General features: G+C 43.2%; 1 protein-coding gene across 1 annotated transcript in view; it reads left to right on the top strand.

Annotated features, from left to right (window-relative positions):
• Window positions 1-306: 306 nt before the first annotated feature.
• FASN (fatty acid synthase) overlaps window positions 307-25,615 on the top strand; it is a 43,145-nt gene continuing 17,836 nt past the window's right edge. The window contains exons 1-23 of the mRNA XM_071573365.1: window positions 307-460; window positions 6,312-6,458; window positions 7,264-7,416; window positions 8,989-9,162; window positions 10,037-10,237; window positions 10,641-10,763; window positions 11,399-11,514; window positions 11,774-11,908; window positions 14,284-14,743; window positions 15,079-15,266; window positions 16,043-16,232; window positions 17,446-17,540; window positions 17,940-18,074; window positions 18,377-18,580; window positions 20,129-20,244; window positions 20,700-20,875; window positions 21,199-21,390; window positions 21,674-21,754; window positions 21,852-22,037; window positions 22,346-22,525; window positions 22,748-22,951; window positions 24,195-24,505; window positions 24,643-25,032. Of these exons, the coding sequence (XP_071429466.1) occupies window positions 6,332-6,458; window positions 7,264-7,416; window positions 8,989-9,162; window positions 10,037-10,237; window positions 10,641-10,763; window positions 11,399-11,514; window positions 11,774-11,908; window positions 14,284-14,743; window positions 15,079-15,266; window positions 16,043-16,232; window positions 17,446-17,540; window positions 17,940-18,074; window positions 18,377-18,580; window positions 20,129-20,244; window positions 20,700-20,875; window positions 21,199-21,390; window positions 21,674-21,754; window positions 21,852-22,037; window positions 22,346-22,525; window positions 22,748-22,951; window positions 24,195-24,505; window positions 24,643-25,032 (4,137 nt within the window). The 5' untranslated portion in view covers window positions 307-460; window positions 6,312-6,331. The remainder of the gene's footprint in view (window positions 461-6,311; window positions 6,459-7,263; window positions 7,417-8,988; window positions 9,163-10,036; window positions 10,238-10,640; window positions 10,764-11,398; window positions 11,515-11,773; window positions 11,909-14,283; window positions 14,744-15,078; window positions 15,267-16,042; window positions 16,233-17,445; window positions 17,541-17,939; window positions 18,075-18,376; window positions 18,581-20,128; window positions 20,245-20,699; window positions 20,876-21,198; window positions 21,391-21,673; window positions 21,755-21,851; window positions 22,038-22,345; window positions 22,526-22,747; window positions 22,952-24,194; window positions 24,506-24,642; window positions 25,033-25,615) is intronic.

Here is a 25,615-nt window from a genome sequence, read left to right as displayed (position 1 = left end):
TCCCGGCCCGCAGCCAGGCACCCCCGCAGTGCCCGGCCTTCCGCGGCCTCCACTGCGGGGCGGGGCGGGGCGCGACAGCTTGGCCCGGTGCCGCGGGCTGGGGGCCCGCCTGTGTCCGACTCGAGAGCTGGCCAAGGCCCCCTCCTCCCTTGGAGCGGCCCCGACGGGCAGGGGTTGGCATCACCCCGCGTCCGACTCGGGGCGGCCCTGCCCCGACTCTCATTGGACTGCGGCGAGGAGTAAACTGTCAGCCCATGTGGCGTGGCCGCCGGAGGCGGCGACTACTTAAATAGCGGTGGGAGCTAGAGGGAGACAGTGAGAAGAGTGCGGAGTGTTGGCCGTGCGCAGTTCGGCAGCAGCCGCAGCAGCAGCAGCAGCAGCAGCGTCTGCCCGCAGCATCCCGACCCCGCGCTGAGCTCACGCCAGTCTTACCGACACGAAGCCTTCCGCCGCTGTGCAGGTACTGGCGGGACAGCGGATGCGGTGCGGTCGGGAGAGTGGCAAGCTGTGCTGCCGCCGCCGCGCCCGGCGGGTGCGCCGTGAAGGCTCCATCTTGCCCCCTACGCCAGACAGGCGGTTGAGGGTCCGCGGGCTTGGCTGCAGCCCGCGAATTCGGTCCGCACGACCGGCAGGGTCTGCTCCCGGCCCCCGGCTCGCCGGGCCCTGTTGCTGCGGGCCGCTTTGCTGGGACCCAGCACGGCCGTGCCAAGGAGAGCCCCCCGCTCGGTGGCCGGTACCGCCGCAGCCTCCCTGTCCGCCCGCCCGGCGCGGTGGGCGCTTTGTGGTGCTGGCGCTCGGCCATCTTGGGGGCGCGCGGGGATCGCGCCACCGCCGCGGCCCCATCGGCGCCGGGCTCGGCGCAACCGGGGGCGGGCCGGGCCCCGCTGCCCGTGCCCGAACCCCGCATTGCCCGGACCCGTCCCCGCGGCCCCCGCGCTGCCCCTGCCCGAGCCCCGCGCCGCGTTCTCAGCAGCCGCGCAGGATGAGGGAGCTGCGCGGGGGGAGATCGGCCTCGGTGTTGCGACAGACGCTCGTCAGAAGGGATTGTGAGTCTATTGCAAAAAAGGTGCCGTGGATACCGCTAAACTGATTTTCCCCACTTCGGTATAAACCAGCTGCCCACCCGAAATAAGTCGGTGCTCGTACACCCCTATGGGTGTGATGGTGTGATCCTGGCAGGAACGCGATGATCATCCTTTCTCTTGTGCTGTGTTTATACCTGTTTGGTTTTATCCCCCATTTCTTCCCTGTCATAAGGCCTTTTGAGATACTGAATGCGTATTTTCCCAGCTCAAAGCTGTATTTGGATGCTTAAATATAAACAGGTGGTACTAAGTCTTTGCAGGTTAACTTGGATACTCCATCAGAGCAACGCTGGCGACTTGGGAGCGTGTCTTAAAAGAGGAAAAACCTCAAGCCACAAGAGCAAAGGGTTTACCTTTTCCTGAAGCTTCTATCCTTCTCAAAACAAAGTGAAAATAATGGAACATTGTGAAAGGCTGCAGTTAGTGGGTGAATTCAGAGGATGAGGGCAGTTATGAACAGATGTTTTGCAAACTTGGGACTGAGATTTTTATACAAATGATTTCTGACCCCTTGGGAATCAGCCGAGCTGTGTTGATTCCATGAGCAAAATGTAACTTTTCTCCAATGACAACTGTAAACCACATTGTGTTTCCCTCTAAGTAGCAGCATTTTAAATATGAACACATTACCATTTTTTCAATTTTCTTGTCAACAGAACAAATAGAGCTTTGAAACAGAGACATTTTGAAAGGTTTTTGTCAAATTGAAGCCATAGGACACATTGCTGGTAGCCAGATGCTTTCAAAAAAGGAAAATGAGACTCTTTGCCTCTGTTTTGTGAAGGGTTTTTTTGGAGACAGGCATTACAGCTTTTTACAAGTCCCTATGTAAGAACAGTTTTTATTACAAATTTTACAAATTATAGTCAGAGATGAGGAAACCAGGGTTATGATGTAATCATACTGAGAAACAAAGAAAGTAATCCTTTTGTCAATATCTGTGCTGAAAAAAATCTGTGAAGGAGTAATGAGTGTTTCATTTTACAGTAATCAGAGCTCCAAAACAGGTGAAGATTTGGACTGTCTAGAAACAGTAATAGAGCTGTCTTTAAAGATTCTGTACCACAGTGATGACCACCATCAAAAAAACAGTGAAATAAATATTGGGCCCCTGTCTAGGAAAAGGAACTGTGCATTAGGCAAAATGAGATTTGGGGTTTATTTGTTGTGTCTTTGCAAACAGCTGTTTCTTCCCTCCCTCTCCCCTTCCTTTCCTCACCAAACCCAGGGTGAACAAGTTACAGCAGAATAAGTTCTTTGGTGGTTGGCAAGTCAGGAGAAGAAATCAGACTTCACCTTCACTTTTTTATTTTCCTTGTCTTTTTTTCTCCTTTCCCCTATGAGCTTACAAGCTTAATGGTCACAGAGTTATTTCTGTAGGGAAAGAGTGGATAGAACTATTATAAAAAAGTTGTATGGCTGCCAGAGGTGGTGGAAAACTCTGTGTAATACTTTTTTTGATTGATTTTTAGTGCTGAATTAGTGAGGGACTGAAAAACAAGTGTTTTAAATGCAGTAGAGAACAGCATTTCAACCTAAGAGTAGCTTTGATAATAGTATTAAGATAACATGATGCCAATAGTTATCCAATGCTTGGAGAAACAGATGAAGAAAGTACGAAGTGATTGGAGAAAGGAACTGGCACCAATAAACAAACCAACCTTGTCAAATGGCTGATGTGGGAGGCAGACCAGAGCACAGGTATAAAGTGATGAAAGTTGTTACTAGTCAATAATACCAGAAGAGATTGCTAGTTATTACCAGTCACAAACTGAATGAGTCAGCAACAGAGTATAATTGCTAAAAAATATTGTGTAAATCCAGTGAGATGGTAGTTTATGCTTTACTGAGGTGAACTACTGGGCTGATATTTTGGCAGTGGGGTGGGATGTGGTGTGTGTTTCCTTCTCTCCCCTCAGATAAAAATGCAAGCTATCTAAGGAGAATTCACAGAATTCAATTTAAGCAAAAGCAGGGCTAAACTGAGGAAAAAGGATGTTAGAGATCTGGTTAGATTCAGCAAAATACAGTCTTAACAAACAGGTGACTCCTGTTTGTCCCTCTATATCTTTTTTTCTCCTGTTTTAATCTGTCACTTTTTAACACCTTGCTTACCAGAGGTAGCAGAAGCACTCTCTATGTTTGCTGTAGTCTAATCTCCTTTAAAACAACTGTAGAAATATTTTTCTTTCTTGTTGTCTGCTGTGCCCTATACTTGAAAAATCTGTCAGTGTAGTGTGTTACTGAGTATAGTCTAAAAATGCTTTACAGAAAAAGTCTCTAATATAGTAAAACAATACAATACACCATTTTGGGGCAAAGTCAATCAACTTTAACATGGTTTACCTGCTTATTATCTGTCAAGGAAGACTGAAGATGTTGTTGGTGGCTACAACAGCTATGTCAATCATTGTTTAATCAGAGATGACTTGATTATTCATGATTTTCCTTCTTACCACTCTTGTTTTCCAACAGCAGATCATCTGTTCCGTCTGCTGATAAATCCATACTTTGGACTTCTCTTTTGGAGCTTTTGTGGCAAGTCTAAATCTTTTTGGTTCTTTGTGTATTAAGATCTTTAAGTTGTGACTCTTCTTACCCATTCACCCAGCTAAAATGAACTTCTTGCCTTTTGTTCTTCTGATTTTGATTACTGCAACATCTTTTTCTCCACCTTTGACACAGTCTTGCTCAACTACATTCATAACATGTTGGCAAAAATTGCTTTGCTTATGAATTTCATTACTTCATTGTCTCAGAGGAACATTTTGTCAATGGGCCATACCTGCATGGAGTTTTTCTGATACTCCAGGGAAAGAAACGTGGGATGGGAAGGAGCAATCCCAGAAGTGATGTCTCAGTCCTCCAAAATAGAAATTACCTTTCTCTCCCTAGAGATCATGACCCAGAGAGTTGAGGTATAAAATTGAATCATAATTAAATTATCATCTTTGTCTTAAGCTTGAATTGTAAGCTTTGTGCATGAGATTTGTTCATTCCCTGCCCCTAGCACAGAAATTCTGAAAGTGTAGCAGAGTTATGACCCTTGGTTGGTTTTTGCAGGTACAGTGATGAAGCCAGGAATAAAACTGACTTACTAGTTTTATGTGAGTGGAAAAGCTTAGGGGCTTATCTTCAGCACAGGGTGGACTGTGCCTGTTACTACCAACTTGAGTTTTGGGGACTAGTTTCTCAGTAAGGGCCTTGCTCAATTTGACCCCTAGCTCTTCCCTTTTTAAATGAAGAACCAGAGTGGAATGGACTTTCTGTTGTTGGGGTGTTTAGCACAGGACCTGGAAATCCCAGGTGTCCTTTTGGGGGCACTTCTGTGTCTGCTCCCAGAAGTAATGGGCTGGGTGAGGTAACCATCTCTTCTGCTTCAGTGGTGTAGATGTTTCGTAACTCCACAGTTACTCCACAGATCTGAATCGAGATTATTGTTGAAGAAAAGGAGGTTGAAAGAAATGAGGCAGCCTGTGTGGTGGTGTATTCTGGCAGAGCCAGAGCTCAGCTGAGCAGAGGGCTGTGCTTTCCCTTGGCACCCTCAGGAGTCTCTTCCAGCTACAGGAGGGCATCATGTTTCCTGAGCAATGTAATGTGTAGATGGAAGAGAGGCCTGTTTCTTGCTCAAAAGCATCAGGAATTCTTGGAAAAGGCTGTGAAACTATGCCCAAGTGAAACATCTTGGGCTGGAGAAACAGCTGTGAGGTGCTCAACAGAGAGGATCCATTAGTGCTGTGTTTTGGACAAGACCATCAGCCCCCAGCAGCACTGAAGTGCCTGCATGGGGCGTGATAGCCCAGGGAAGTCACATCTCAGCGCTCTCACAGCAAATGTTTTCCTTCCAAGACAGACTTGTAGTTGTTCAAACACCTAGTTTTCTTTGTGATTGTTACTTGTTTAAAATCCCACACAGTAAAGAATATTTTACCTCAAGTTACCAGAAGGATCATCTAAGAAAGTACTCTGAATGGTTACTACTTCTTTGGTTCCTGCAACCACACTTTTATTTAACTTGATGTTAAAACTCCCCATATATGTGGGTATTTCCCACCTTCCCTTCCCTGCTTTAACTTGTCTGCTTACGATCTAAAATTATGATTTAAATTTAACTGAAATACCAGTTTAACTTTTTCTCTCTGCTTAGTTGTTAATACATCTTTAGTGTAATAGAAAATAATGGAGTGATATACTAGAGCTATCACTTGGTGGTGTGGCCTGGGATAGGTGCCCTGCCATGCTGTGTTATGCAGCATGATGTTCTTTTGCAGTGTTTGAGATTGGGGTCCTTGAATGCAAATTTCTTGGGACAAAAGGTGAGATTTTTCATCCCATCTGTAATCTGGACCTGTTCCGCCAAGTCATATCTTAAAATACCACCCTCTATCATATGTAGTCAGTGCCACATTCCCAGTCCTCTAAACGTGTGGCAGTGCAGGGTCCAGTTAGGAAACACTTTAGATGTAAGACTTGCTTCTTGGGTTTGGCATTTAAAATGGTGCTAAATTTTACTGTAGTCTTTGTGCTCTGTGCTGGGTTTTCTCCTCTGTGTGGGCTTTTTTGTTTTGGTTAATTCATTTGGTTTGGGGTAGTTTTTCTGGGCTTTTTTTTTGTTGGGCTTTTTATTTGCCTGGTGGTTTTGGGGGCTGTTGTTCAAGGCTGTGTTGTTTATTTCTGGGGAAGTGGTCGTGAGGAATTTTGTAGGTCTTTTTGTTTGGAGTTTTTTCCTCCTCCAACAAATCTTTTGATTATTGATTCTTAAGTTAGCATTTGCCCTGGGAACGATTGTAGAACTTGTTTTGCTACCTGTTAGGTTTGCCTTGTAATTATGTATTTTACTATGTGCATTTCATAATTTCTCCACCCACCTCTGCTCCAGCATGTTAATCTTTCTTCTCTGCTGACTTTATAGAGGCTCTGCATTTAGTAGAGGTAGACTTACTCATTTTCTGGTTGTCATGTAGAAGCTAGTGGTTCTCAGAGAGCCTGATCCTCCTTCAGGATCAGTTTTCTCACCCTTACCAACCTGAGGGACCTTACAGTCCATTTGATTAGTTGGGACATAATTTTTTATTTTTTTTAATACTAAGGACTCCACAGGCTGTTCCTGTGTGGGAGTGTTTCTTCTGCAAATACAGTTGTTTGTCACAACATGTCAGGAAGACTAGACACATATTCTTTCCTCTGTGTGAAATCTTACTAGTCTTACTGCTTTGTGTATCTCAGCAACAGGGAGAAGTGAAGAGATGGAGGACGTGGTGATTGCAGGCATAGCAGGAAAGCTGCCAGAATCTGAGAACTTGCAAGAGTTTTGGGAGAACCTGCTTAATGGAGTTGATATGGTCACAGAGGATGATCGGAGGTGGAAACCAGGTGAGTGCTTACTGTCCCTCCTTTGGGAGCCCTGGCCTCCCAGTGTTTTAGAGAAATTATCCTACAAAAAGAAAGGACTTATGAGATTCAAAATCCTGCCAGATCTGAATTAACTTCTGATATATCATCCAGAAATTCAGGAACAGAACACTTCTATGAAGGTCTCACACAATCCATATTATAATGGCATGTCCCATGCAGTAGTACCTTATAAATGATACGTAGCTTGCTTTCAAATAAAAGAGCACTCTGCCAGAGCAGCTGGGCAGCATGAATTCTGTACCTGCCACGGATAGCTGTGACAGGAAGACAACTCTGACATTTTTCTGGGTTCAGAAGTAGCACAGGGATTCCAGTGCTGTGATTCATGGCTTTTCAGAATATTCTTTTTTGTCTGACTCTCCTTCTGAAGTGTTTGGCACATGTCTACCCAATTCAAGCTAGTGATTTGCAGAAATCAAAAGCAGCTTTTGTTTTTCCTCTTAACTGGGGACTAACTGGAACCACTGATTTGGACACTGGTTGGTACAACTTGCCAAGGTAAAAATGTTTAAACTAGATAGATGTCCTTTACTGCTGTATCCAGGAGAGTCTTAAAAATTCCAATTGGTTTTGTTAGTGCAGCATTCTCATTTCCAGATGAGGCTGGGTCGGTAGATGTTTGTGCAGCACTGGGTACTGCATGAGGAAGTGAGGTTTCCTGTGTCATCGAGAATCAACTGTGGTCTTTCTGTACCATCTCTCAGCTTGCAGCTGCTTCAGCACTGATGTATTCTGTGACTCAGTGTTGTATTTTTCTTCTCAGGAATTTATGGACTGCCCAAGAGAAATGGAAAGCTCAAGAACATAAGCAAATTTGATGCGTCTTTTTTTGGGGTTCATCCCAAACAAGCTCATACAATGGATCCTCAAGTTCGCTTGCTGTTGGAAGTTTCTTATGAAGCTATTTTGGATGGAGGTGAGCAGATGCATGACCCAAGAGGGGCAATTACACTGTATTGTCTCTGTGCAACAGGTGCAGACATGCACTTGTGTTATGAGAACTCTAACAAGAGAAAGCCATCACATTAGAGAGGAGACCAAAGACCAGGGACGGGGGCTAGAACAAAGCTGTTTTCTCTGGAATGCAAGCCAGGAAACCTGTGCTGACTGCCAACAAATCTGTACCTGCATCATATGATATAACCAGTATGACAGAATCACTTAAGCAGTCAACAGTTCTAGAGCCTGTTTGTGTTTTGCTCAACCCTACTACTCCATAAGGATTCCTTTATAAGAGGCAAATCTGTAGTTCAAAAGGAAGATTATTTGGTTACAATTCTCATCCATACTCTAAAAGAATGACAGATGGCTTGATGTATTCCTGTCTATTGGCCAGGTTCTTGGAAAACCTGTAGCATTTATTCTGTTTCTCTAGAAGGTTTTCCCAGGAAATGTGCTTTCAGAAATAGGAGCCTCTCTCAAAACCCTGGCAGTAATAGAAGGTCTTTTGAATTACTCATGCACAGAGTTCCAAGAAGATTATTCTTCCTGTTAATCAGTTTCATGTCAGAACATACGAAGCACATGGGCAAAAAGATGTAACTACCTCACTAGTACTAACTAGTGATGGGTACATATTGAAAGAGAGGAAGTTTAGGTTCGGTATCAGGAAGAAATTCTTTACTGTTAGGGTGGCAAGATACTGGAACAGGTTGTCCAGGGAGGTTGTGGATGCCCCAACTCTGCCATTGTTGAAAGCCAGGTTGGATAAGGCTTTGAGCAACCTGATCTAGTGGGAGGGAGGTGTCCCTGCCCATGGAGGGGGCTGAGGGTGGGACTAGATGATCTTTAAGGTCCTTTCCAGCCCTTAACATCCTATAATTCTGTAACTTAATTCTTGCTCCTTTGCTGCTGAGCCTCAGCCTGGAGATTGAATATTGTTTGTCTCCAGGACTCCTGAAGTACAGAGGAGAAACAGCAGAGATTTGTGCCATTTGAGCTTGCTATGTGTTTTTTTTTTTGAGCAGTGTTTCTTCTTGTTCTGGTTGTTGGTTTTTTTTGCACTAAAAAATTTTCATTTCTGATTTTTACTCCAGATCTGAGTATTGTGTGTGCCTAGAGATAGATATTGATGTGCTCACATGGTATTCCAAGTGCTGTGATTTTTATCCCCTTCATTCTGCTCCTTTTGTCTGTGTTGGAAGTCAGCTGTTAGCTTCTCTCATCAGCATTTTTGCCTGTCATAGTGTATACACTTTTTCATGCAAGACTCTGGCAATGTTTGGCTGGGCTGAAAAGCCTTGTCAGGGCACGGTATGTTCTGGCCAAAAGCTGATACCAAAGTTCTGATGGACTCTCAAGTAAGACTTGTAAGGTCTCCAGGTGAACTGACTGAAAAGTTACTAAAGGTAGGGAACAATGCTGCAGGCCTGCTAGAAAAGGACAATAGGTAGTATTTGGTGAACTGGTGCCAGTGTACCTCCCATCTCCCCAGTTTGCCCCTCATTATAAGCTTGTTTACTGTAATCTGCTTTCCAATGTCCCATAGGTATTAATCCGGCCACTCTCCGTGGCACAGACACAGGTGTATGGATTGGTGCCAGTGGGTCAGAAGCTGCCGAAGCCCTTAGCGTAGATCCAGAAGAGCTTGTGGGATACAGTATGACTGGCTGCCAGCGTGCTATGTTTGCCAACAGGATTTCCTATTTCTATGATTTAACAGGTAAGTGTCCCCCAGACCTGTTGATGCTGATCAGCAATTTCAACATCATTGTGCCACAGTTGCTGTAGAGGAGCAGGATGGATATGATGACATAGACCCCTTTTGGAAAGAGAAAGTAGCATGTAACTATTGTAAGGAGGCATATGAGAAGTAAAAAATATTTTGTAACTGTAAGATAAGACTCATTGTATGGCCTTGTAACTCAGCTGCTGCTGCTGGACATAGCTGGTGTTCACCTGAAAGATGTGATGTCAGGAGGCCTTCTTAAAAAGGTTTTGGTCCTTTCTGGCCTTTAGACTGCGATGTGATATCAAGCTGTATAGAAGTCAGCTAGCCCAGAGACGAAGTGGCTGTAGCAGTTGGCTCTTTTTAAGTAAAGTGGAAGAAGTAGGAGAGCCACCAGAGTGATGTGATTGAAGGCAATAGATATAATTCATCCATGAATGGTTTTGAAGAGAGGAGAGGAATGGGATTTGATCCGAAGAGCAGTAGAGAACAGAGATAATGGCAAGGGTAGGACCAGGAAGGGCAAGGGATTTTTATTGATGAGAATGGGGAACTGGTTGAGACCTGCCTTTGAAGCTATGATCTCTTTTTGATGGAGAGACAGCATTTGAAAAATGCCCTTAAGTCCAATCTGTTCATTAACTTTTTTCCCATCTTTACCCTGCCCCACCTAGTGAGCAGGCAGAGATGGTGGTTCTTGATTCCCATTGCATCAGGCTTACCTGTTATGTTCTGAAGCAATTCCTATTTAACCTTTTTTTTTCCCAATATGTTTCTCTTTTGATCCTATCCTGTAGTCTTTAGAGAACAATCTAGGAAATTAAGCTTTCTTCTTTTTTTTTTTCCTTTCCCTTTTCTGTTTCTTAAGGACCCAGTGTAACTATTGACACAGCCTGCTCCTCTAGTCTTGTTGCCCTGGAAAACGCTTACAAGGCAATTCGTCATGGAGAGTGCAATGCAGCCCTAGTAGGAGGGGTCAACGTCCTGCTGAAACCCAACACATCTGTGCAGTTCCTGAAACTGGGCATGCTTAGTCCTGAGGGTGCCTGTAAGGCTTTCGATGTTTCAGGTAAGGAATTACTACAAAAGCTTGTCATGTTGTATGAGAGGAACTTATTGTGGAGTCTGTGACCACCTACTCTTTGAGCAGAGCAAAGAGCTGGCCTCAGTAGTTCTGAGGTGCACTGTTTGGGACATACCCTTGGCCTGATCTCTGTTGCTTTTGCGGAAGAAACTGACACTGTATGGTTCATTCCTCTGCCACTGAGGAGGTAAAATAGCTGTCTCTTGATGGAAACTTTCTGTTATCATTTGTGATGAGCATCTAGGACATGACATTTTTTTAAAAAACAAATAGATATGTCATATTCCCAAAGCAGTCTATTGTAAAGCACTCTTACTGGAAGAGTGTTTTGCAACATTTTACAAAGCAGAGCAGAATTAGAGGCTTGTTCTTCTCTCTCTGCTCTCAGGAAATGGATATTGTCGCTCTGAAGCTGCTGTTGTTGTTCTTTTGACCAAGAGATCTATGGCTAAGCGGATCTATGCCACAATAGTAAATGCTGGAGTTAACACTGATGGCTTTAAGGAGCAAGGTAGGTCTCGAGCTGCTGAAAAGTGCAATGCCAACAGAACTGTTCAGTTAGGAGTCTTTGTCATGAAAAATGGGCTTTTTTAGGGGTATGAATGTTTTTTAGTGTTTTTTTCCTTTTTCTGTTTTGATAATGCAAAGTCCAGAACCCTATTTTCTAAAGAAGTTGAACAGAAGTGGTGGTTTCTGCTGTATGAAGAAACAGCACTGTTCTGTTGCTAATTTAGCTTTCCTCAGGACACCTTTGCAGTAACTTCTACACTAATGGTAGAAATGTAGGTAGTGTTAATGACTGTAAAGGTCTTGTCCTACTGTTGTCCAACTTCTGCTCTCCAGTTATGGAGACAACAAGTTTCACATTTTGCTTAATCTAGACATCTCCTAGTATTCTGTTAACCAGTTATCTTTCCACCCTAGTCTACCTCATGATTTTAGGTTCATTTCTGGTTCCTCTACTCTTCTTACAAAGAGCCTGAGAGGCTTATTGTGTTTGGTGTTAAAGCCATGGTATAAATGGTTTTGTTGTTTTGGTTTTTGTGGGGGGTTTTTTGACCTGGTAGTCCCAGGCAATTGAAAGGGTGCTAAAATCAGAATGGGAACTACCTGATAGAGAGGAATTGATGGCAATTTTGATCCTAGGTGTGACATTCCCATCTGGAGAAATGCAGCAGCAGTTGGTCAGATCTTTGTACAGGGAATGTGGTGTCAAACCTGAAGAAGTGGAGTATATTGAAGCTCATGGGACAGGCACCAAGGTCAGCATGGCCCTTTTGGGTTTGGAGTGTTTTCTTCCCTCACATAACTTGCCACACTTTTCCATTACATTATTCTTTGTTTTCCCAAAGTGAAATCTTGTTTCCTTCCACCAGTTAGTAGAATATGTTCTGTTTCACAACTTTTGGATTTTACCCAAACATCATAAAACACCCAAACATCAAAAAACTTGGAGATTTCTCTTTTGTGTTGTGTTTTTGAAGCGATAGCTAATAGCCATTCTGATTATCTTCATACTAGGTTGGAGATCCACAGGAAGTAAATGGCATTGTAAATGTCTTCTGTCAGTGTGAGAGGGAGCCACTGTTGATTGGATCAACCAAGTCAAACATGGGTCATTCAGAGCCTGCCTCTGGGCTTGCAGCATTAGCCAAGGTAACAGGGGGCTTGAGAGGGAAAATTGGGGAAGGTGGGGAACACAGCAGTGTGGGGGGTTTAGTGTTCATTTGATTTATGGAAAATGTGCAGTGATTCAGGGTAAAATGTTCACTTGTGGTGGTAAATACTCACAGGTGTTTCTTATTAACCACTTGCTTCACAGGCAAATACTTCTAAAAGCTCAGGTGGTCCTCTGATGTGTGCAGATACACTTCAGTTCCCCCTTCCTACTGAATTCTACAGGAACATAACTCTGCTCACAGTAAAGGCTTTAGGGTCTTTGCTAATGTTTATTGATCACTTCATTGATCCGTACACTTGACCTTCCCACAGAGGTCTGGTCTAAGTCATTGGGTTTGAGACACTTACAAGTAGAGGGATTTAGATGTTTGGAGTAGTCAACAATGACCAAAGATGAGAGACAGTGTGGGCTTTCAATGCCAGAAGAGCAGCTGATCCCTCTTGCTTTTTGTCAGGGATGTATCATCTCTTCCTCTTTTCTCTTAGGTTGGCAAGAAACCAGGTGAGCTCTTTTGGGATGAGGCTACCAGCTTGAATAACTGTATGTCTTAGCAACCAGCCTGCTAACTGCTGCTGTAGACAGACAGTTATCTATTGGCTCTGGCTGCTAAACTGCTTATAGCAGAGAGCTAGCTAATGTTCACACTTGCTTCTAAGCCTATTACCAAAGAACCACGCAAACTGAAGTCACGTACACTGCCACTGCTAGAATTTTAGGCTCTTCAAAGTGGTTACTGTGACCTGAATACATAAAACTTACTGTGAATAGCCTCATCTGCAAATCATGGAGACAGCAGTGTCTGTCTCTCAGGAGAGGGAAGTTTACTTTTTTTTTAGCACCTTTATCTGTGACTGACACATTCTTCATAGAATGAATAATAACTGAGTCATAAAATAAGCTTCTCAATCCATACTGTTGTATTTTATAAACAGTTTGTTTAGTGTGGTTCTGTGATCTGTCAGGACAGGATCATAAGTTTGAGGTACTGTTTTCCTTACCTCTACACCAAAAGCCCAGTGTCTCTTGGACAGTAAGTGTCTCAGAAAGTTCACAGTTTCAGTAAATGTTTTCTTCTGGAATTCCATAAAATGGTCTTCTGAGAAATATCAGGAGGAAAACAGACCTTTAAAGTATCTGATTTCAGACTTGAAGAGAATCCATTAATTACATGAATAGGTAGGAATTAAACTAGGGCTTGCCAAGGCCACTTTAGTGAAATTCTGGTGAGGGAGGGAAAACTCACCTGCACCTTTGAAGTACTCAGCCTAATTGCTTGCTGTGCAGCAGAAACAAAGATGCTCAGTGTCACTGGTTGTAAACTCACTGTACTGTCCTTTCAAACTTAAGTAGAAACCATGGCAGACTTGAAAGTACAAATACATGTGCAGTATAAAGCAACAGCAAGGTCAAAGTGCTCAGTATTGTGAGTGTAGGACAGTATACATGAAAACACTTAGACTGCAGCTTTAACTGTGTTGACTGAAGTTGCAATCATATATTTATGCTGGTTGTTCCCCCACGTATTCTGCCATGTCTAGTAGTCAACCTGGAAGAACAGTTCCCAAACCAGAATCTCCTTTTCTGACCATTTTGGGGTGATGAAGGAACTGCCAAATACACAGAGCACTGAGTGTTTGCAGCTGACCTTGTAGTGTGTGACTTGCTGGGCTTGTGCCACAGAGGAGTATGGGCTTGGCATCACAGGCTGTATGTAAAGACGATGATGAGAGAAGAGAACTCCTGCTTTTTTGGCACAGATACTCAGATACTGTGTTTATCATGCTGTTTCTGTACCTCCCTTTTGCTCTCCGAGTTCTGACCAGTCTTGCAGTTCCTGCTTTTTTGGATCAAGAAGACAACAAATGGGTGTAAAGCAGCAAGCAAATTCCTTTCAGTGCTTCAGCTTGATTCTTTTGCAGCAAAGGCAGAAACAGAAGTGCTTTGTTGTGATAAGGAAGAGCATTTGTGACTGTATGACTGGTGAGGGAGGATGTGAAATGTGATGGGGGCATGGGATCTGAAAGGGGAAAAAGAAGATGTGGTAGTCTTAGTACCCAGGCAGCTTTTCCAGCAAGGCTGCATGACTTTCCAGTTAAAAATGGGTCTGGAAACAAAGTGTAAAGCTGCTATGCTCATCTTCCCTGCTGACTTCTTGCATGGAGTTAAAATTTGCCTAGTTGGAGCAGGTACTACCTCAGTGACATTAATAATGCTATTCTCTGAAATGTCCCTTTATCCAAACACAGAGAACTGCTTTAGTGTATGCTACATGGTCATTTTGTAGTGAAACAATAACAAAAGAATGTTTGTCATGAGACAGTGTGGAGCACAGAACTCTTTTTCCTTTCAGGTCATTCTCTCTCTGGAACATGGGCTGTGGGCTCCAAATCTTCATTTCAATACCCCAAATCCAGATATTCCTGGCTTAAGTGATGGCTCTTTGGAGGTGGTTTGTAAACCAACGCCAGTGAAAGGTGGCCTTGTCAGTATCAACTCCTTTGGCTTTGGAGGTGCTAATGCTCATGTCATTCTGAGGCCAAATAAGGAAAAACGCCAGCCTCTGGAGACTTGTAACATGCCAAGACTGGTTCAAGTTTCTGGCAGAACCCAGGAAGCTGTGGAAATACTGATTCAAGAGAGTAGAAAACACGGAGGATGCAGCCCATTTCTAAGCCTGCTTGGTGATATCTCTGCACTTCCTGTGTCCTCCATGCCCTACAGAGGCTACACACTGGTTGGCACTGAGAGTGACATCAAGGAGATTCAACAAGTTCAAGCATCTGGTAGACCACTCTGGTACATCTGCTCAGGTAGGTGTGCGGTGCTGGGTCCAGGCTTCTCCATTCCATCTGTAGGTCTGGGGCTTGAGCAGTTGTATTCTGTGCTCTAATGTTGTTTTCCACTATAGCAGGAGGAAATATTTTGCAGCTCTGTGATACATCTAGGAGTCTTACCAATCCTTCCAGCTTAACTGTCTTCTCAGAATAGCAAAGTCCAGAAAAATAAAAAGCAGTGCCTAATTTGGAGGATATTAGAAACGTGCAATGTTTTGCTCTTCCAGTTCTTTAACTGGCAGAGCAAGTGTGTGATGTCTGCTCCTGCTATGGAGTGTTACTAACACTCACTGTCTCTGCTCCTCCTGCAGGCATGGGAACACAGTGGAAAGGCATGGGCCTGAGCCTTATGAAGCTGGATTTGTTCCGCCAGTCTATATTGCGCTCAGATGAGGCTTTGAAGAGCACAGGCCTGAAGGTCTCGGACCTGCTTCTGCAAGCGGATGAAAACACTTTTGATGACATTGTCCTTGCGTTTGTTGGACTAGCTGCTATTCAGGCAAGACTCAAATGGCTTGTGGAAGGGGGTCATGGACTCAATCCACATAAGCATGTTCTGCTGTTGTGTCTGTTTTGCTGGTAACACTTTATATCAATTAATGGAAGCTTGTTTCATGTAATCAGCAAATGGCAGCTGTTAGAAATGTATCTCTGACAGAAGGGAGCGTGTTGAATCTGACAGTTTCAGGCTCCACCATTTGCAAGATGCTTAGGCTGATACAGATCTGAACTGATTTGCATGTGTATATGTGTATATGTAGCACAGTTTATCCTTTTAAGAGGCTAAGGGATGTCTTTAAGTTTTATGTAAATATTTGTGCCGAGGAGCAAGGTTCCATTGAATGTCTTCTAAAATTTGTTCTGCAAATTAGCTAAGTGATGCTAAGTGAAATCTCTTTTAAATTCTGAGTCTCAATGTGGAATTCATGGTGTCTTTATAAACTGGAGGACAAGCTTTTAAAGTGATCTGGAAAGCTGGTCTTGCCTCTTACTTTGTACAGACACATTTTTGGCACCCTCATGTTGTTGCAAGTACTTAGTGGAAAGCTGCATTATGGAGATGTAGCAATCCTGGAGTTGCAGAACAATTCTTGGGATTGCTTTGAAAACAGGATGAACCTACAGTTGTGGGGGTGGAGGGAGGGGAAGCCAGTGAGATCAAGAATGTCTGTACCAAAATGCCATTTTTTTTGTGCACTTGCTACTGTGCCTTTGAGGACTGACACCTGTTTACTCTGGCCTGGAATCAGTAATCAATCCTACTTTTCCTTGCAGATTGCTCAGATTGATATGTTGAAAGCTGCAGGTCTGCAACCTGATGGGATTGTGGGCCACTCAGTGGGAGAAGTAGCTTGTGGCTATGCAGACAACTCCCTAAGCCACGAAGAAGCAATCCTGGCCGCTTACTGGCGGGGACGATGCGTCAAAGAGGCCAACTTGCCTGCAGGAGGAATGGCTGCTGTTGGTAGGTATCCCCTTACCAAAAGAGTGATATGGGAAAGTGTGTCTGATCTCTGTATGGCATTGGGATAAAATTGGCCTCTCAAATGTGTTAATGGAAATTATCATTTCTGTAAAATTTTGCCACTGTTGTCTCTTCTTTGTTTTCTTCTGATGTAGAACAGAGTATTAAATATTTAAGTTGATACAATGGTAGAGATCTCTGTCCTGGAATAATTCAGAATTTCAGTAAACTCCAAAATTTAAGTGGAAATGGAGATCTGTGATTGTCTGCAAGAGTAATGGGATGTGAAGCTCGTAAGCCACTAGCTAATGGAACTGCCTAATAGCACTTCAGGCCTAATAGCACTTAGGAATAAGCTTTCTCTTGAATAAGCTTAGTGTTTTTGTAAGTCATAGTTTTGCCCACTGTTGGGTGACATTTCGGACACAGTAGTTTTCCTTTGTGTTGTGTCTTCATGGTGACTTACATTTAAAAGTAAAATTCTTATTGGTAGCTCTGATGTTCTTCTGTTTCTTATTGGACATAGTTGTCAATTAAAAAACACTTAAGAGAAAAGCTATTGCAGGTATAACACAGTATGTTGGACTAGATCACTTGTTACAATCCTGTGTTTTTTAATTTAAGTAATCCTACAAAAGATTAAGTAAATTACAGTCTTATCAAAGAACTTACCTTGGAGTGCTGCATCTAATTTTTTTCATAATCTGATGTTGAAGTTCTTCCTGTGACTTGTATCCATGTAGTGTATGACCAGATGCTGCATGTCTTAAGCTAGTATGTCACCAGAGTTGTTGATTTCTGTGGATATTCTGTGGCTCTCAGCAATCCAAGCTAGAACAGGAAAGAGAACACGTGAGCTTGACTCATTGAAACTAAGGGCAGCATAAGACAAAAAAACCATTTCTGTAGCTTTTTTGAAAGTGTGGGGTTACCCCCACCCCATTCGTTAATGGGATGGTACAAAGATTTGGCCTTCTGTCTTTGTGTTCAACATCACTGTGATACATGTCATATTAAAACTCTAGGATAAATACGCTTAGCTTTTGCAGAATCACTGCTGGGCAAAGGGAGAATGTCTGTCTTTCTCTTACAAATCGTTTCTAGTTTTACCAGGTGCTGAACTGAGCACAGTGACTCTGCAGTTAAGGTTGCCTCTCCTCATGAGGCTCAGAGCTAGAAACACTTTTGTTGTCCTGAAGTGTTCCTTCTGCAGGTCTGACATGGGAGGAGTGTAAACAGTGCTGTCCTCAAGGTGTGGTACCAGCCTGTCACAACTCTGAAGACACTGTCACTATTTCGGGGCCTCTGGTGAGCATGGAACTGATACAGTGCATACTGGGATTGTGATTGGGACCTATGAAGTTCAGGTTTGAAGAAAGCATGAAGCTCAGTTAGAGCTCAGCTCATGGTAAAAGGGAGCTGGATTGAAGTGGTGAAGGGAACATGATGCTTTGGGTAAACTTACACACTCAAATACTCTGAAAGGAAGTGATGTTAGTGCCTCAGTAAGCCAGTAATGAAATATCTCATAGCCAGGGGTGTAGTGAGCGATAAAATTTAAGACTCAGAAAGGCAATAAGCTCATCCCAGCTATAGCTCCCCTTTATGTGTCAAGTAAGGAAGGGTGTAATGTGAGTACAGTGACTGATACAGATCCCAGACATGTTGTGAGCTTTTCCCTTAGTTCATTTGTATTCCTCTTCTTAGGCCGCTGTGAATGAGTTTGTAGCCAGACTGAAGCAGGATGGGGTGTTTGCGAAGGAGGTTCGCAGTGGTGGTGTTGCATTCCACTCCTACTACATGACCTCCATTGCCCCCGCGCTGCTCAGTGCCCTGAGAAAGGTAACGTTGCCAAACTGGGGCCTCTGGGGCTTGTGTTCTGTGGGCACCTGGGCTCAGTGGAGGTGGTGCTGAGCTTAAAGGGAACTCCTTTCTTCAGGAGGGAGATGAAATCTCTTGAAGAGCATGTAGACCTCTGGGAGACCTAATGTTTGAAATAATCCTTTGGCCTCAAGCAGAAGGATGTCTAGGCAATCGAGCTGGGAAAAATGCCTGCAAAAAGGAGAGGCTGCTTGCTTTTGCCTGTTGTACTGTTGTTTGACATGTAACTTTGTCTCCTGTCGCCCTTTCTTGTCTGTCTCTAGGTCATTCCACGCCCTAAACCTCGCTCAGCACGATGGATCAGTACATCTATCCCTGAATCTCAGTGGCAGAGTGATCTGGCCAGGAATTCCTCTGCAGAATACTATGTGAACAACCTAGTGAATCCAGTGCTATTCCACGAAGCTTTGCAGCATGTTCCAGAGAATGCTGTTGTAGTAGAGATTGCTCCACATGCTCTTTTACAGGTATTGTATTTGATTGTTTCAGTACAGTACTATATTCATATGCTGCATCAAGGAGGAGATGGGAGTCTGAGGACTAGGGAATGCTGCTGGTTGTCTTTTTCTCTCTCTCTTGTTAGTTTTTTTCCCCTAGTTCTGAGAACACCTTTTTCCTTCAGTAGTTTTGATTCTTTCCTAGTTTTAACATTTGTTTGTTTGTTTGTGGATTTTTACAGAGTGCTATATGTTAATATAAAAAAAATTTAAAATTGCCTAAACACACTACCCCTCCTCATCCAGACGTTCACATTACTGCTTTATTAATTTCTGTGCATTTCAGATAGCTGTTAGTCAGCTTTCTAAACTGCACAATGAGGAAGCAAAGCATTTCATTGTTTGGATCTAAGGGAGAGTGTGTCTGAAAATTGGGGTGCAGTGAGAAATTCAAGACTTTGCAAACCTTCTCTATGAATCTGTTACTATCTGTAAACTGAATTTGGTTGGAGATTCTTGTCTTACAGGGTAGTGGCTGGTAGTGGTGTTTTCCCCTCTTCTCCTAGACCAGGTAGTCTGAGACCACAGAAGTTTGCTTTATTCATAAACTCCTTTTTCGTATGAGATCAGATCATCACTCCTTTCTCCCCACCCAATAAGAATCAATCCTTGTGGAATTATCTCCATGGTTGAGAATGCAGCATAAGAGGTGCATTAGGACGTACTTGCTGTGCAGGATCAGTGGTGTGGTCCTATGCCTGTCCCTTTAGTCTCAGCAACTGGTCTTTTTTTACTTGGTCTATGGCATGCAAAGGGAGAAGAGTCTTAAGAAGAATAACAGCTACTTGTGAATCAAGATTAATAGTGATACAGTGCTTTTGAGTTTCCATCCAGTGTATATTTACTGTCATGTTATTTATGCTTTAGAAGTTACTTAAAGTGAGAATCGGAGCAGAGGTTTTAAATTGGGCAGATTATTTTTCTCTATAAAGAGGCTATTTACTTTGTGTTGAAATCTTTGAACCATTTCTTACTCTAATGCAAGTGAATAAGATTTCATCAGCTGAGTTTAAAATTGTTCTGGTTTTCTCTTCCTTCCCTTTCTTTTCTCATTTAAAAATCATGGGATCAAATTGAAGAGAAGATAGAAATTGGGTCAGGTGTTTGAGGCGGTGGTTTTTGGTCTAGTAGCTTTCACTGGGAAAATTCTCTAGGATACTTCAGACTAGAAAGTGCTGCTCCTGGGAAAGGGATTGTGTGCAAGTGGGAGGTGTGAGAAGGTGACTTTGCAATTCTTCAAGTGCAGCTTTTGATTTCACTTGACAATCTGCTTGGGAAAGGGATGTTTGTGTTTTGGCAGAACTGTATTGCTGTTACATAGGTTCTGCTTTACCAGATGTGTGGCAGCATGGCTTACTGGAAGAGTACTCCTCCCTGTTACAGTGGTGTGTGTTTTAGCAGCTAGCACAGAATTCCTGGCACAGAAACATAAATGTTTTGAGATCTCTAGAGAAAAATTCAGAGCCAAGGTAATACATAATGCCTTCCACTGGTGATTTATTGACTCTGTTTGACCAGGCTGTCTTGAGGAGAGCTTTGAAACCAACTTGCACCATTCTACCTTTGATGAAGAAAGAGCACAAAAATAATTTGGAGTTCTTCCTAACACATATTGGAAAGATTCATTTAACTGGGTAAGGAGACTAAGGGAGGAGGGTGAGTGGGATAACGGAAGGCAATTCAGATAACATGGATGTCTTCATATGGATTGAAGTACTTCAAGAAACCTGGGGGGAATAATGGAGTGCACATTTATGCTTTACATATTCAACATGTTCACTTATGAATTGTTCCTTTGGGTTAGAGACTGCTTAGTCTGGGAAGGTGCCTTTTAAACATAAGTCCCATTTCAAAGCCTAGGGATCTGGAACCAGCTCTTGGAAATAAGCTTTGCATCTTGTAGACCGTTAAAATCACAATTTGGCTGCAGTAAGTGTTCTTGGTACTCCTGGAGACATCTCAGACATGGCGTGCTAAGACCAATTACTGCCTGACCTCTAAGTTTATGATCAATTTTTTTTCCCTACTCTTTCTCCACATCCCCCTGCCCTCCCTTCCTACATTGTCTTGATTCTTTTTGTCTTCCTAGGCTAAATGTTGTTGTAAATAACTTGTTCCCGTCTGTGGAATACCCTGTCCCTGTGGGAACACCTCTTATTTCTCCATACATCAAATGGGACCATAGCCAGGACTGGGATGTTCCAAAAGCCGAAGACTTTCCAGCAGGTTCCAAAGGCTCTGCATCTGCTTCAGTCTACAATATTGGTGTGTTTGTCTGTTCAGCTTTTTTTGTTTTGTTCCGTTTTTTTTTGTAAAACTAAGAAAAGAATACTCAAAGCAGCATCCTTGAAGCCATTGTCTGCAGCTTAATGTTTGTGTTGAAAAAAACCTGGATCTGCTTTTGAAATGGAATGAAAGATTGTGAACAGAGTAGACTCTGGTTCAGACTAAAAACAGTTTTGAGGGCCGCATGTTGTGAGGTAGGATAGTTGGGGAAACAGCTAGAACTTGTTGTAGACATTGAGAGGAAAATATGTCTTTTAATGTGGGTTTTTTTTATTTTTACTCTGCTCTTTATTCTTTGACAGATGTGAGTCCTGACTCTCCTGACCACTACTTGGTTGGTCACTGCATTGATGGCAGAGTTCTGTACCCAGCAACTGGGTACCTGGTGCTGGCTTGGCGAACACTGGCACGGTCTCTTGCCATGGACATGGAGCAAATGGCTGTTACGTTTGAAGATGTCACAATTCATCAGGCAACTATCCTTCCCAAAAAGGGTGAGTGAGTAGCACTGGTACAACAGCACCAAAACGGTGTCATGAAGATGAAGGGAGTAAGAGGAGAGGAATGCATGGGAAAAGTGAGGAGGAATGCTGGAAAGAGACTACAAAGAAGAGGGCAGCATGACTGAACAAAGAACTGACTTCATACAGTCAACTAGTACATGTTATAGTCATCTTTATTACATGCTGTGAACCGCAAGTCTGGAGATAGAGTTCTGCTTGAAGATAACAGCAATGAGTGACCTCACAGTCCTGTCTTCCTCAATGTTTTTTGCAGGATCAGTACAGCTGGAAGTAAGACTCATGCCTGCTTCCCGCTGCTTTGAGGTGTCAGGAAATGGGACTCTGGCTGTGAGTGGTAAGTGAAGGAGGTGGAAGTGTATACACTGTCTTAGTAAAATCTGTTATTTATGAACAATGATAATGATTGTTATTCTTGTTACTGTGCCCATCAGGGAAGATTTCCCTCCTAGAAGACACTGCTCTGAAGAACTTCCATAACCAGCTAGTTGACTTTCGGACTCAAACAGACATGAGCTCAAAGTCTGGGCTCTTGAAAGATGATGTGTATCAAGAGCTGCATCTGCGTGGATATAATTATGGACCAACTTTCCAGGGTGTTCTAGAATGCAACAGTGAAGGTGAGTTTCAAAAGAAAGCACAATGAGCGTGGCTATTGTAATCATGACTATTTGGTCTCTTAATTGCATTTATACTAGCAGTTCACCTAACTGTGCTTTGTGTGGTAATTACACTTTTTGTGATAATGGAGAACAACCATGAATTCTGATAACGGATTTTCCAATGCTCTTTTTCCAATGTAGAACTGACTGTTGGAGTTTACAGGTTACACTGGGTACATACACCAGACTTGGCCATGTAATAAGCAGTGACCTTCTGGCATCTGCTGAATGACCAAATAGTGAGGTTTTCTCTTCCTCTTCTGCAGGAAGTGCAGGGAAAGTTTTGTGGAATGGGAACTGGGTGACCTTCCTTGACACTCTTCTGCACATGCTGGTCTTAGCTGAGCCTGGCCGTAGTCTGCGCTTACCCACCAGGATTCGCTCAGTCTGTATTGACCCAGTGCTGCATCAAGAGCAGGTGTGCCAATACCAGGATGATATAGAAGGTAATGTCTCAGGCTTGAGCTCTTACTGGTTGTTTTGACTGCTGTATGATTGAATGTATGAATTCCTAGGTAGCAGGATGAACTTTGAGGGGCCCTCTTAGTCTCCAAGCTATCCTGCAGCTCTGTAAGTGTGTAGCAGCCTGACTTAGCACTGTTCATCAGATCACCTTGATGAAAATACCTGTTGTATTTTCAAACTTACGTTTCTTTCCTGACTTTCAGCTGTTGAAGTTGCCGTGGACCACTGTCTTGACAGCCTTAAGGCAGGAGGTGTTCACATCAACGGCCTTCATGCTTCTGTGGCACCACGCCGACAACAGGAACGGACCGCTCCCACCCTAGAAAAATTCTGCTTTGTGCCCTACACTGAGGATAACTGTTTGTCTTCCAGTGCCCATCTTCATGCCTATCTGGAGAACTGCAAAGGTAGAGTGGGATTGGTTTCTTGTCACACTAGGGTAATCCTGCAGCCTGACAGAAGTGTCTGAGAGAAGCTGTTCATACTACTTGAGAACATTCAAGAAATGAGTATTGGTGTCTGTGGAAGACTTCACCAAGGGTCTTGTTTCTGTACACTTGCTAGAAGCTAAAAGCTAGTTCTGCCTGACATTTCTAGTACGTGAGTAGGAGTGAAAAGCCACGAGGAGGGACATCTTCCCATCTATAACAGTTGATGTGGTGTCAGATGGCATAACCCACTCTGCAAGTAGGGAGGCACGTCCAGCCTAGGAGAAATTCAACCTAGTTGCTTCAAACACTGACAGGAGAGCTTGCTTCCTCAAGTCTTTAACCTTGTTTTATTTTTCCCTGTGAAATACTAAGATAGGTAAGGTGGCATGTTTGTTCCCCTTTGACTGTGGCCACAAGGACATATCCAAACAGAAAGAGATTTAGTGAAGCATGCCAAAAAAAATTGTTTGCTACAAGAGTAGAATAGGAGTAGTTCAGTCTGTTGTGAAACTGATTGCTAAATACAGTGCTCTGTGATGGGAAGACTTCCACTGAGCTCATCCCTTTAGTACCTTTTCATAACAGAGGGAAAAAGAAAACAACTTTTTTTTTTAAGTTTTTACTCAAGCAATTTTGGTTTATCTTAGGACAGTAATTTTGTCATTCTGTGTTGGTAAAGTGTCTGCATGTTGTTCTTAGATTTGGCAATAGATTTTAAAGATTTCCCTTTTTTTGTTTTTTTTTTTCATTAGTTTTCCCTACAGTGTCTGAGTACTGTCCCTAAAGTCTTTTTTACATATGCTATGGTGGGCATAATTTATTTTTTGTAATCCTGTTCCTGATCTTAGTCAGGATCCCATTGATTTATAAAATAAAAAAGCATTTTAGTATTTTTATATTGCAGAACCTTAAAATTTCATTCCACAGGCTCCCTAAGTCAATCAGAAGTTTTCTGTTAGTTACCCTCTTACCACAGGTAACTTTAGTGCTTTAGTTTGTCTTGCCACAAAGCCTCCTTTTTTTGAGGCCTGCAGGTACTACAGGATACATAATCACATGAAAGTTCAGAGGCTGCACTGTACTTGTGTGTCTGGGCTGATGATACAGGGTGCTGTAATTTGTGATGCTGAGCAGCTGGTGTAGGAAATGGAGGCAAAGAGGAAAAGAAAAATCCTTAGAAAATCTAACTCTTCCTTTCATTTCCCCTTCTATTCTATAGGTCTGATCCGGAACTTACAATCTAAGGTGGCAGTGCATGGGGTCAAACTAGTCATCCCTGGACTAGAGACTGTAGCGGCTGCTACAGAGTCCTCAGCCATACAGAAGGGCCTTCAGCATATCCTTGCTGAAATTTGCCGTCTTGAATTGAATGGGAACCTCCATTCTGAGCTGGAACAGGTTGTGACTCGAGAGAAAATGCACTTCCGGAATGACCCTCTTCTCAGTGGATTGCTGGATTCTGTGGAGTTGAAGACCTGTCTGGATGTGGCAGTGGAGAACATGATCAGTCATAGGATAAAGATAGTAGAGGTTAGTTGAAAGCCTGGATGGGACATTAGCTAGTGTTTCTAGGTCTTCTGGTAACCTGATTGCATGCTTCTGTTGTTCTGGATGTCATTCAGATAACATGCACATTTCAACTTGATTTCTCTTTTTCTTTCTCACAGGCTATGGCAGGAAGTGGACATCTGTTCTCTCGTGTCAAAAGTATTCTGAATACTCAGCCCCTGTTGCAGGTGGACTACATTGCCACTGACACTGTCCTGGAAAACCTTTCAGCTGATGAAACAGAGCTACAAGATGCTGGTGTTCTCTCCAGCCAGTGGGATCCATCTGGCCTTCCCTCTGGAAATATAACCGATGCTGACCTGGTGGTGTACAACTGTTCAGCAAGTGTTCTAGGGAATGCTGCTGTAATCCTCCCTAATTTGGCAGCTGCAGTGAAAGAAGGAGGGTTTGTTTTGCTGCACACCCTTCTTAAAGGACAAACTCTTGGAGAAGTTGTGAGTTTCCTTACAAGCCCAGATCTGCAGCAGAAACACAGCTTCCTTAGTGAGGTAAGCCTCCTGGAAGGGCAGGTGCTTTCTGAATGCATAGCCTGGAGTCTCCTGCCTTCAGACTCTTGCATGGTGAATGTTGAGTAGGTGTTACTTCCATACCTTTCCATTGAGGCCTTCTGCAGAAATAACTAATAAACATTTCTTCAGAAGAGAGGACTCGGGAATTACTGCATGTTAGATTCAGAGAGTACACTGTTGCTGTCAGGAAAGCCTTTCTTAGAGCATGGAACATTATTTGTTGTCTCTTGTTTATCTGTATAATCTGTGTGAAAACACTGGCCAGGACGATTCCTTTTTAGTTAAAATACTGTGCTGCATTTTTGGGTGGGGGTACAGCTTTATCACTAAAATGCCTCAGTATCAGAATATCCCTTTCCTTTTGATACCACTGGTAGGAGTGAGACTTTATAAACTAGTTAAGTTCTTCTAACATTAAACTGCTCCCAGAAGGAAGGCTTTTCTTTTGTACTTTCTTTTCTTCTTTTCTTCCTTTCCTCCTTCCCATTTTATCTTGTCCCATAATGAGATACAGTAAAAAAAACCCTTGATAAGTTTGAGGAAGGGGAAGCAGGGTGTCTGC

Source organism: Pithys albifrons, chromosome 19 (genome assembly GCF_047495875.1).
Source record: "Pithys albifrons albifrons isolate INPA30051 chromosome 19, PitAlb_v1, whole genome shotgun sequence".
Classification (NCBI taxonomy): domain Eukaryota; kingdom Metazoa; phylum Chordata; class Aves; order Passeriformes; family Thamnophilidae; genus Pithys; species Pithys albifrons.
The sequence above is the reverse complement of the archived record's forward strand: the minus strand, read 5'-3'. Positions and strand labels throughout refer to the sequence as shown.